This window comes from Rousettus aegyptiacus, unplaced genomic scaffold (assembly GCF_014176215.1).
Source record: "Rousettus aegyptiacus isolate mRouAeg1 unplaced genomic scaffold, mRouAeg1.p scaffold_m13_p_7, whole genome shotgun sequence".
Lineage (NCBI taxonomy): Eukaryota > Metazoa > Chordata > Mammalia > Chiroptera > Pteropodidae > Rousettus > Rousettus aegyptiacus.
Window position 1 is genome coordinate 87615070 of NW_023416310.1, and position 12950 is coordinate 87628019.

Consider the following 12950-nt stretch of genomic DNA (forward strand, 5'->3'; position numbering starts at 1 on the left):
GCCAGAATCAGTTTGTACCTGGTCAGGCCTTAGGCAGGAACACAGAAGTCCCAGAAAGCTCACATTAGCAAACTTCTTTCCCAAACTGCCAAGTATAAAGACCATGACTGATGACAAACAGAGCCACTTCTTCCATCTGTCCCCATCCCATTATGACCTGTGACCACATTCATTATCTCCTACCAAAATAACCACAATAGCTTTCTAAATAACCTCCCTGCCTGTAATCCTCTCTCTGATTCATGTTGCAAATCACTGCCAGGATAATCTTGAGGGGCCTGGCTGATTATGGTCCTCCTAAATCAATGGGCTTCAGTGGCCCCTACTGACATCAAATCAAATATACAGAGATATTTGAAATCCTTCACAGTATGACCAAAACCAATCACTCTTACTCATTCATGCATTCTCTAGTTAAAGTGGACTCCTCGTTGTTCCTGAAAACAAGCTCTGTGTTTTCTCATTTCTGTGTTTATTCACTCCATCCCCTCCATCTGGAGCACCCTCTACCCAATTCTTCAGAGCCTATATTAAATGTCGCCTTTGCTCAAAGCCTTTGCAAATCCCGACATTCAAAAGTTGACTCTCCTTTTCTTGAATGTTTCTAACTCTCTTAAAGCATTGGATAGAATAATCAGTGTCTATGTAATTCTACTTATTAACTGTACTTGATTATGCATCATTTAGGGTTGGGGACTGCATCTCTACCACCGCTGTTGCCTAAGCATTTTGCACGGTGCTTTGTGAGAAGGAGGATTCAGAAAAGAATCTGTAAAGCTGACGGGAAGGCACAGGGAACAGGTCTCAGACCCTCCTGGGTGTCCATCACCCATTAAGCTCCAGGATGACACTGCGTTGTGCTCCTGTCCCCTTGGCCCATACGTCTGGCATGGACAAGACACATGACAGAAGACAAACGTGATCACAGAGACAAGAGAAGACTCCCAAGTAACACAGTCACAGTTAAAGACCACACTTCGACCAATGTCCTGGTTAGAGCATAACTCTTAGCAACTCGATTAACATCCTGGTAGACAGTTTATGAAGGAGAATCATTAGTTAAGATTTTAACTCAGGCCAATTTGTTGTGGATTCCTTCTTGGGTCAGTAAAACATGGGCCATGCCCACTTACTTAGGAAATTTGAAAAGACTGTCTCTCACTGAAGGGAGTATTCATCATAAGAAAGAAAAGACACTTCAGTTCAGACCAGAAGACACATTTAGCTGGCAACAAAAAGGCCAATAGATCATAATTAGCAGATTTACCAGTTACTTTTCCCTAGTGACCATCATTGGCTGTGGCGGTCTTTATCCACAACCTAAGGGCTTGGAAACATTACTTAGCCCCTTGCCCAACCCCAAACATGCAGTGACAGCCAACAAACAGCATCTGTTTCAAAGAAACACCACCTGTCCAAATGGAAAATCAAGCACCAAACCACCTCACTTCATCAGAGTATTTGTTTCCAGAGCAGAAAAAAGGGACCAAAAAAAAAAAAAAACCCAAAAGCAACAACAAAACAAACCCATTCTGTCACTAACACAGCCTTTTAACGCTCAGTAGGGACTGTGGCATGGCTTCTGCCAAGTATACTTGGCAAGTTTTAGAGGAACATTTGGGCTTTAGATATCAGTGCTCTGACCTTCTGAGGCAGAGCTGGGTGTTCTGCCTTGGAGAATCTGGAGCTTGTTCTGTGCAGGTTAGAAGGAGCAAATGCCCTATAGGTGTGGGGAGGTCTGGCTTTATAGAGAGCAGGTGGTGGAGGAGGACTGCCAAGAAGGTCCAGAGCACATCTGTCTGTGAGGACCACAAAAGCCCCACCTTCTCCAGGGCAGAAAAAAATTTCGTAACAATGCCTGTAGTGTAGTAAAACAGCTTCCTATAGCACAGATACTTCTTTTTTAATTTTTAAAAGATTTTTTGTCAATTACAGTTGACATTCAATATTACTTTATATTAGTTTCACGTAGTGCAGACACTTTTGAGGGGTTTTCAGCTTTGTAAAAGGCTGAGCAGTCTTTAAAAATATTTCCTACAATTCTGAATAATTTGAAGACAAATTGGTTTCCTCTGCCAGATCATCTTTAAGCAAATATCAGCCCTTTCTCTGTGAGACCTGAGGAGATGTGCACTGCCCTCCACTCTCCTCACATTCCACTTCTATCATGCAGAATGGCTTCCTGGAATCAAATCAGTGGACCTAAGATTGCTGGGGTAGACACATGAGTCTGTGGCATTGGTTTGTAATGACTCTTGGGGATTTAACCATGCCTTGGGGAAATGGCATTATTTGGGGCATGTGAGGCAGAATGATAGAAACCTGGCTGGGGAGTGTGTGGGGTGAGGGTAGGAAGGTGTCACTCGTATTTTCTGTAGCCATTTTGCAATGGTATGTTTCATGGAACCTCTAGACTATTGGTGGCTAGGGTGATTCCTTTTAATGCAGAGATGAAAAGTAGAATCTCCTAGAGGGAAGAAGGACTTTCCTAGGCCAGAAACACATGGCGCTCTTAGGATGAGCATTGTTCTTGTTTTGAATCAGGAAGCCCCGTGGCTAGCATACAGATTGCCACTGCAGAGAAAGGAGCATGGGGAGAAGCTGGAAGCTCTTGGGCATAATTGGTGTTTTCTTGACTTGCATATCAACCATTCGTGATCTATATCTGGAATATGTTCCTTACATTTCTCTTTCCCTTTCTCTTGCTCTTTTTCAAACTCAGTAACTGGCTTGTCATATCTTATAGAGATATGGGCATGTAAAACCCATAAAAGCAGTGTTACTGCTCAAGGAAGTGATACTCAAAAAAGTGATGTGTTGAAATGAGCATCTACTGTAACTTTTGCCTTTAGAGTAGAGAGTGGATGGATGCTCAGGGCTCCAGAGCCTGCTTTTTTTTTAATTTTTGAGTTCATAGTTATTGTTTGACCCATGTGAATAGGTACCAAGAACCTGGCATCAGTCTAGTCTCTTGCCTTTCATGGAGCTGTCAATCATAAAATCTAGCACAGTGTTAGGGTAAGTTATAGCCAGAGCTTCTGGAGTCAGACTGGCAGCTGTGTGAACCTGGTCAGATCACTTAATTCTGTGCCTCTGTTTTGTCATCTGTAAAATGGGAATAATGGCACTTCCTAGGGATGTTATGAAGATTATATGAGGTAATACACATACTACAGTATGTAGCATATAGTAGGCACTTACTGAATGGTAGCTTTCACTGTAGTGGAGAGTCATTTGAGTGCCGCATAACTTGAGCTTTAGGTTCATGTCACTTGAACATCTAATATTTTATGAGTTTGTCACCTTGTTCCAGGCACCTGTGTGTAGGATGGGGTAGCAGAAGTACTATGTTGATTGGACAAATCATGTCACTTCTCTGTGCCTTGTTTTCTTAACTTTCCATCCAAGTATTTAGATCAAATGGTGTCCTTGACTCACAAAGCCTTTAGTAATTGTAGGACTGTAGCATTCTTGATGTCCCTGGGCTTGTAAGATTGTATTCTCTACTTTCAGCCTTTCTAGGGTGATGGTCTCAGCTTTCTGAGATAAAAGCATCTTTCTTTCCAAGTACTATCCTCTGGGTCTCCTTTGAACTTTGCCTAAACTTGTACAGTTATTCCAGGTCAAAAAGCATGATTGATAAATACCAGGTCATTTGGTTTCCCTTCATTAGGTCCCATTCAAGTATATCCACACTCCTACAGATATCTTTATTTCCTAATTTTCAGACAATTAACTTAAGTTTTTCAATGTATTTTCAAATAAGGACAAAAATACTTTACAAAACCCTTCCCTACCTCATTCTCCAATTTCAGCTTAATCTTTCCTCCTCTCTATTACTTGTGTTCCAGGAGCACTTAATTTGTCTTAGTTCATCAACTGTACCATGATTTTGTACCTTAGAGTCTCTTTGCACATACTGTTCCCTCTGCCCCAAGTGCTTTCCTCTCTCTCTTCCCCTTCCCCCCGCACCCCCCGCCCCCACCTCGCTTCCCCTAGCTAACTTTGATTAATCTATTGGATCTCAGCTTTAAAAAGAGCATCCTTGGAAACATCTTCTCAAGTGTGTCCCATCCATTCTGCACTTCAGATTGGACCTTGTTATCTCGGTATGTTTGAGATTGTCTCTGTCTTTATTGTTCCTCAATTTCAGTTGAATCAGCTGCTGATTTGCATCTATTTATCCCGCTTGGGACTCATAATTTTTGAATCTGGGTATGTATGTTTTCCACAAATTTTAGAAAATTTCTTTCAAATATTGCCTGGACTCCATCCCCTCTATCTGGAACTCATGGAAGATGCACATGGAATATTTCTTTTCTCCTTCATGTCTCTTAACCTCTTTGTTATATAGTTTCTATCTTTTTTTCTTTCTGTGTGATAGTCTAGGGAATTTTCTCCAATCCCCCCCCTTGTCCTTGGCAGTATACTAATTTTCTCTTCAACTTTGTATAATTGCTGTTTAATCCTCCCATTGAGATTTTATATTAATGACTACATTTTGTTTACTTCATTAAGTTCTAATTGGTATTTTTCTAAATATGTCTGATCTTTTATGATAGTATCTTTTTCTTTTAAAAATGTTTTTGTTACTTTTATGTCATTAGTTGTACTGATTCTTGCTCATATAGACTGTCACATAATTTATAACTTTGCCCTGCTTAGCAAAGCCCCAGAGTAATCAGTTTATGCTTTTCACTCTGGTTTTGAGTTCCTTTTTCCCTATGGCTTAGGAATCTTTTTTAAAGCTTGCATTTGTTATATCTTTATCCAGCATATATGTAGGCAATTTACAGTGGGAGTTTTGTTCTGCCGTATTGCTGGAAGTAGAGACCCTCCTGGTTCACCTTTACAGACTATCATAGTACCTATCATAATTGTCACAAACCAATTTTAATATTTGCTTAATGTCTGTCTTCCCTGCAAGAATTTGTTCCATGGGGGCAGGAGTTATGTCTGTCTTGTTCAAAATTGCAACTTTACCTCCTACTCTGCTGCCCGGAACATTAGAGGACCCGATATTATTGACATTATTGAATGATGTGGAGACAGAAGTGCCCCTGGAAGTTGTGTGAAAATGAGTTAGGAATCCCTCTTCATCCTTTGCAGCCTTTTAAAACACTCCTCACCTTTCCTTGAATACTGCTCTTCCCTAAAATAGTTAACCTTTCTGTAGTTGACATAATGTCTCACAGGGCCTTCACACTGTACTGTTTCAGCTGCCATCTGTACAGGCAACCTCATTTGAACTCACAGTGACCTTGGAGCAAGGAAGGCCTGGGATGATTATCCTCTCTTTACAGATGAGGAAACTGAAGGCAGGGAAGATGATATTTTCTTATCATCTATACGACAGTCAGTAGTAAATCCCAAAATCAAATCTGGGTATTCCAACTTCACATCTACAGGGTTCAAATCTACCTTTGCTGTTTGCAATGAATTCGAGAGCTTTATGTGAAAGTAAAGTCCACTTTTCCTCTTTACTGAATGACCTGTTTCTTGCTAAAGAAGTCAGTTTCTAGAAAAGAAGAGATGCTGCCGTTCATTTGGTGATATTTTGATCTCCACAGCCAGAGTCTCAGGACTCAGACTACTTGATTTTTCATTTGGACAATGTGTTTCTGTTTCTTTTGAGACAAACATTACCAACCACCTTCTTTCAAAGAATCCAGGTTGCTGGAGAACTCAGTTCATGGCCTGGTTGGATGTGGGGGGCGGGGGGGGGAGGGGTGTCTGGTAAAGGATGGTGTGTTACAGATCACACAACAGAAACAAGGTTCACTGATGTTCAACACACTTGGAGGGGTAGGGCGAGGTGTGGGGAAGAACACAGAGGCAGCGACAGTCATAGCAAGCCGAGACCCCCGGGCCAATTCCCAACCTCAGGGCCGAAGATCTCGGGTGGCTGGAGTCTTCCAGGCCCACCGGTGTCCAAGAAGAGCCCTCCCGACAGCTTGCACTGTGGTCCCGGAGCCATGTGGCAGACACGGCAGCTTCTTTCCTGAGAGAGGGTGGGGAGAAGGAGTACCAAGGAAGCCAGTCTTGGCGACTTACCTCAGGGCGGACCCCTTGGGCGTCGCAATGCCATAGCCTTTGGAATCCAAGTTACCTCCCACCTTCATGGTGTCACAGGGTTTCCGCTGCTCAATGTACTCATTCATGGTGGACTCCAGAAGGTAGGCGTATTTGCCTTTGGATTTCCTCACTCGGATCATCCCCTCTTCCGTGGTCCGCACAAACACCGACGGCTCTGCCGACTTCATGTATGTCCACATCTTCTCAAACACGGCGATTTTAGACCTCTGGCAGGGGACAGGAACAAAACTGGAATTAAGTGCTGGCTGGGCTTGGGATCGAGGTCGGCACACACACTAACGAAGAGCTGAGTGTGGCTTGGTCACACATTCATGAGTGAGATTAGCTCAGGAAGAAACAAATTATGAGTGATTGCAAAATAAGAGGCTCTAATTAGTACCAGTAGGTTCCAAAGTACAAATATCTTGCAAATACAGAATGAACAGAATAGCTCAGGATCTTTTAATTACTGCTGATTAATTATATTCCTGTTAAATATGGGAAAGAGTTAAGAGACTGGAGCTCTATTTGGCTTTTAAAGACATTTAAAAAAATCTATGTATTGTTCAGTAAGGCTGTATTTATACAGCTCAGAAGTAGAGGACTGAATATCAGTGGGATTTCATTTCATTATTGGAGGCCAACACTGAAGAATTTTGGGATCATGGGTGCCAAGTTCTGCCCATCCCATATTATAAGACCTGCCCCCAGAATGTAAATTGTTGTCTGATAAAGCTTGGGAAGTTGGGATTCAATATTGTTATCTGTTTACATTTTAAAAGCCTCTAATCAGCCTAACTGCTTTCCTCATTTCCTCCTGAAATCACTTTGGGCCTTCCTTCCTTCCTTTGGGGCTTTGCTTTGGCTGTATATTCCTCTTGATAGGCTGGTTCTCTCCAGCCACATCCTACTCATCATTTTACAGACCAAAACAAATCCTATGTATTCTGAGACCACCTCAGTTCCAAGGACAGTAGTTCTCAAACTCTAGTAGGTGCTGTAATTATGTACAGAGATTAGAAATATTCAGAATCTCCTTCTTTAAAACTAGAGATTCTGATTCAACAAGTCTGGGGTGGAGCCTAGAATAAATCTCCTTCAGAAGTTCCCCAAGTGATGTTGATCTGTATAACTTGAGTGACCCTTACTTTGAGAATGTCAGGACATGTTGTCTGGGTACTCACCGAATGGCCAGACCCTATTGCCAGGATAAAGAATCATTCCTACTTGTGCATAGGTCCCAAGTCTGTGGACACAGCCCAAGGGCAAGGCACATCTTCCCTTCTATGGGTCTTTCATGGAGTCTGACCTTGCACATAGTAGGCCCTTATCAGAGCCCATAATCCAGAACCGCAAGTCAACCCTCTCTCCTAACATGCTCTTTCTAAGGGCACCCTTTCCTTAATGGGTAGCTGTATTTTAGGGATACTGGAGTTCTGGCTTTTCAAAGTGCTTTGTAAATAGACAAGTGTTAAACACACACAAGGGATTATTTATTTATTTATTTTAAAAAGACAGTTACTACTAGAGTCGTGCAACCTATGTAATCTAATGGTTAATGTATAAATAACAGATTTATTTAGTATAAAACTATCATTATACATGTAATAGATCATTTTTTCTTTGCACACAAATATCAGGTTTATTTCCTTGATACCAACATCAAGTGTTGGCCAAATATTGAGATATAATTAAGCTGCTGTTTGAGCCAACTTATCTATAGAGATATTTGGACCCAGGAGAATTCTAGATTTTTAGGAAAAATTAATGGAAACAGTTACTGAGTGTTTCAGGAAGGCATTTGGTAGAGAGAGCGTTAAGTTTTAACTGTCTATGATTAGATAAACTAGATGATTTATCTTACAGTCTGGAAAGGACTTGGGAGTGAGGGGCCCTGAGAACTAGTCTTAGTTGTGCTGCTGACTTTCTCCATCTGTTCTGTAGGAGTCTGGGTAGGTAATCTTAAGTCCCTTGAGAGCTGGAGCTATCTGATTCTTTATCTGAAGATGCATCACTCAAGCAACCATGTCAATGTGAGAAAGAAGAAGAAAAGAAAAGGGAGGAGGTGTTTTAAAGTTAGGGGAGGAAATACCCAGAACCAATCATAGCGTCTACAATGTATTGGATATTCTCTCACGGGAAGCCGGCAAATGTATAAATTCGGCTGTGACCAGATTTTTAGATGATCTTCTAGGCACAAAACCAACAAAATACGCAGCAGGGCAATTGCAAGACACAATTTGACCTGACAGGATGGCCACAGCAGGGAACTGGGCTGCTGACAGGCAGAGCTGAAGAGCCCTCTGGGCAATGGTATGCAGAAAATTAATATGTTCTCTCAGCCTCACCCCAGTGCCCCACACGCCCAGGCTGTGCTCACAGCCATTCGGAGCAGGCTATCAGGATAATCTCATCTGCAGGAGCGCGCAGGCAGCGTGAGTGGCAGGGAAGATTGGAAGCATACTTGGGGTATTTGTTCTTGGATCTTGCCTATCATCTGCAGCTCCCACAGCCCTTCACACATCTTAATTAAACTGTTGACGGAGGATTAAGTGACTCTGGGTTGAGGATGCCAAGAAGCTCTGGGCCGACGTGGGGACTAGGTGCCAGATTTCTCAGACACGCAGTAGAATTCTTGTCTTACTCTTCTCTCCTTCTGCCCCTATTGGGTGGTAAGTGATCTTGTTTCCCCACCCACCAAAGCCCTGAATTTCTCAGAGATCTGTAGAAAGCTGAGAAATAACTATTTCACTGATTTCACTCAGTTCAGCAGTTGCCCTGGCTGTCTATAATCTCTTGTGTAATGAAAAGGATATTTTAACGACAGTAGCGGTTTCCTTTTGTGAATGTGCCTTGGGACAAGGGATGTCCCTACCCTGAAGAACTCCTTCGTGGATCCTGCTTCCAGCGTCCCGTATGCGATTTCTGTCTGCTTTGCTAGGTCCTCGGCACTCTCAATGGGTGACACCATCCTCTCCACAGTCAGGAAGGCAGCCAGGTTGGCTGTGTATGAGGAGATGATGATCAAAGTGAAGAACCACCAGACGCCACCAACGATGCGGCCAGACAGGGACCTGAAGGCCAATGGGAAGAGGTGTCAGAAGCACAGACATCAATTACAGAGGCTTTAGGGAGGGGCTGAGAGCCAGCCTGAGCCCTGTCAGCAGAGCTGTCAAGCCCTATTGCACCCTTCTCCTCTGTCAGCAAGATGTGAGAACTCAAACGTCAGAGAGATTCTCCTTTGTATTTTGTTCCTTATCATGGATAAGAACCTGTGGGGTTGCTGTCCTTCACGGGTGATAAAACCCTACAGGCACATATTCACACTCACTTTCACACATACATGTACATAAAGACATATGCCAGCAAAGACACAGGTATGTCAGCGCTTGCCCCTCAAATCGCAAACACATATATAAACAGTCTGTTAAATGCAGTTAGGTATACACTAACTGTTTGTGCATACATGTATGAATGCAAATGCATTTACACACATGACGCATACATTTAATCACGTTCAGCCATGTTTTCAGACTGCCTTTTCATTTTGGCCAAGGCTGACAAAATGATGGACTAGAAGGGAAGGGAGAATGTACTGGAAATAAATGAGAACAACAGTACTGCAGCCACTTTGTAGAGTGTCACCATTGAGTGCAGAGAAAGAGATCTAGCTGAAATAATAAAAAGACAAAAGATATTTTGTCATGAATCAAACAGCAAGTATGACAATCCTGCATGAGGTGAGAAACTCATCCTTAATTTTCTTAGAGTCCTATTCTCTATGCCCAAAACAATGAAGAGAAACACAACCCGTCAAGAGTTCCACTGTGATCTTGTGGATTTGGCTAAGGGTTTTCCAAGTCAGCGGCTTCTGAAAGATATTACACATGATTTAGATGTTATATGGGGTGATTTTATGTGGTGGACAGATAGGGCATCAAATTATATTGAATCATATAATGATAAAGTTATTTGAATTCCATTTCTCTTTCCATCCTGCCCCATTTATTAAGGAAGTGTCATCCTGGAGCTACTGTACTTTTAAGCCCCTTCTAAGCTCAGAGCTTTCAATAGGTGGCAGTCCTTAACTAGAACCTAATACTTAACAACCAGAGAAATCACCAGTAACAGCCCATGAGTTTTATAGATAAAGATACTCAAGAGCCCCAGAGTATAGTGACCCAGGAGCAATACCCGGGCCTGAGGATTTGCTTGCTTGTTCCATACTGTTATCAAAAGTGCTGTTTGACCCTCTCTGTATTATTCCAACCTTCCCGTGTGCTGAACTTTGTTTCAGTTTCTTTGAGACTTCCTTTTCCCAGATAGTGCTCACTCTAAGACATCTAACGAATACTCCTTATAATAACTTGCTGTATGGAAAGTAACTGTTTTTAGAGGGAAATCACAGGAGATTTGTTCAAAGGAAAGAGACCAGGAGAGTTGGAGCAATGCGATTTCATATGAAGAATTGCTCAGGAAGAGGGGGGCATTTTACCAGAAGAAAACACTCAAAGAGACATGTTTTCACTGATGTGAGGCTTGTACCCTGTGACCTGATTTAGGAACATTCGTCAGCAGTTCCAGGAAACAAACGCTAACTAAATACGAGGAAGATATTTTTGATGGGCAACAGTGGCTGTCCTGGGGGTGGGAACGAATTCCCCCATTTCCGAAGACGTTCAAGTCGAAGACCATTTACAGAGACATTGTACTTGATGCCTACTCTCGATTCTCCAGGGCACAAGGGCTGAAAACACAAATCTAGGCAAGACGGAGGAGGCGTCAGGTATTACCTGGGGCCAGAGACCATCTGCTTCCTCTCACTCGTGCCGGCTCTGAGACTCTATAATTTGAAACCATAGGTAGAAGGGAACGCATGGTTCCCACTGGATAGTCAAGCACAATGAGCTACGTAGAGCAAAATTATTGCTCTGACATCCCCAAGTAGTCTAGTGTACATAGTTGGACACAAAAATCACGCCAGCATTGGACTCTCCATTCCAGTGCTCTTTTCACCTTAAGATGTGGCACATGCAAGTTTCCAGGCCTGTGTGAAGCTGTGACTCTTTTCCCAATTCTGGATGACCACGATGGTGTCTAAATTAAACTTCCTGCTTCCGTCCGGCCTCTCCTGCCCCCAGCCCTCTGCCTAGTCAGTCCTCCACAAGGCTACCTGAGTGATTCTTTTTTTTTTAAAAAAAACATTAATTGTATCATATGGCTCCTCTACTTAAAACCCATCAAAGCCCTGTTCTGACACATGGAATAAAATTCAAACTCCTTGGTGACTCGTAAGGCCCTGTGTGGTCTGGCCCTGGCTTGCTCTCCAATGGCACCCATAATATGCTTTTTTGTACTCTGGTTATGCAGGGCTTTGTTTGGTCCTTCTTATTCAGACGGCTCTCACTCCTACCACATGCTGCTCTTTCCCCTGATCAATGCGCGAGCCCCGTTCCTCTGTCCTGCCTCATCCTAGCCGTCAGTTTTTCAACATTCACATGTTAAGACACTCGGAGCCCCAGGAAGCTTACATTGCAGTTGAAATCTGACAGCTGTTTGTATGATTGTTTGACTGCCCGTTGTTTCCATAGACCATATGCTCCATGAAAGTAAAGGAACCTTTACAGTTCTTTTGTGCAATGTCGTATATCCAGCATGGAGCACACGATAGGCCTCAGTAACGAGTGAATGTAGGAATGCTGTCATTCTCATAAGCTGATGGCTCTGTGCACACTGAATTCTAGAGACCAGGAATAGTTTTCAGGGTCAGGAGCATCCAAACCTGCTTACGCCCCAGGGTGTGTGGAGTCATGGCCTCAGACCAAGTGTTCAGGATGGCTACTTCCTCTTCCAACATTACCCGGCTGAGGTCTCCCAAGTTGGAGATCATCTAGTGAAGGTTTCAGGCCTCCCAAGAAAGTTCTAGGCCTACAGCTCCTTCTCTGTTCTTCTCTAACTAATATGCATCTGCTGGGTGTCGACAACACTTACCCTGCATGTTATTCCCCACGTCCCCACCTACTTAATGAAGAGACCTAAGAAAGAGTCTGTTGCTTAAGAGCCAGTAAATGTCATCGTGGAGTAACTGGAAGGTTGGGCGAAGAGGCTTTTCAAAATGCAACATGATTCCAATGCTTCGTTTGCATCTGATCCATAAGATGGGAACTTGAGTGTGAGGCTATCCTCTTCCTTCAGTTTACACCTGGTACAGGCAAAGCTGGGCCTCTATCCAAAAACTCTGCATTTTCCCAGCCCCACACCAGGCAGGAAGCTGGAGTTATTAGAGGCCAAGGCTGGGGATGAGAGCCTTAGCTTTTTCATTACCCATCCCCATATCCTTGGCAAGTTGCCTGCTCAGCTGGGCTTAGTCTTCTTCTGTGTAATGGTTGAGACTAACCTTACTCCCTGGTAAGAAATCAGAACTTTCAGAACTTTCAGAACTAGAAAGGCTCTTAGTCCATTCTTTTCCTTTGACTGATACAAGCTATTGGAATGTAAATGGTAGAGGGGGAAACACTTTGAAAAGTGCTGTTGAAATACAAGACATTATTTTTATGATGACGATTATTCTCCCAGGGAGCCACCGAGTAAAGCAGCACTTTTCTTAGTGGGGAAATTTTCTTAGTGGGGAAAGGACAGTTGTCACTTGAATGCCTTGGAGATCTGCCTAGCCGCCTGAATTTTTTTAGTCTCGTAAATTGGCACAGCTATTTTCAAAACTCCCTAGGTAATTGAGGAATCCCTTGTTTTCCTCTAGGATTGGCCAGAACGTAGATGGCTCATTGGACCCATTACTTGAATTTCATGTATAGCCCTGTGGACAGGAAAGAGGAATCCTGTGTACCATACTAGTTATTCACTCATTTTACAAGTAT

At 42.9% G+C, this 12950-nt stretch overlaps 1 protein-coding gene across 3 annotated transcripts in view; it reads right to left on the bottom strand.

Moving 5' to 3' along the window:
• Positions 1 to 12950, bottom strand: part of GRIA1 (glutamate ionotropic receptor AMPA type subunit 1) — a 278498-nt gene that overhangs the window by 34084 nt on the left and 231464 nt on the right. For all 3 annotated transcript variants that reach the window (XM_016167002.2, XM_016167003.2, XM_036224243.1), the window contains exons 12-13: positions 8951 to 9149; positions 6055 to 6302 (exon numbers count right to left, since the gene is read on the bottom strand). In XM_016167002.2, the coding sequence (XP_016022488.1) occupies positions 6055 to 6302; positions 8951 to 9149 (447 nt within the window). The remainder of the gene's footprint in view (positions 1 to 6054; positions 6303 to 8950; positions 9150 to 12950) is intronic.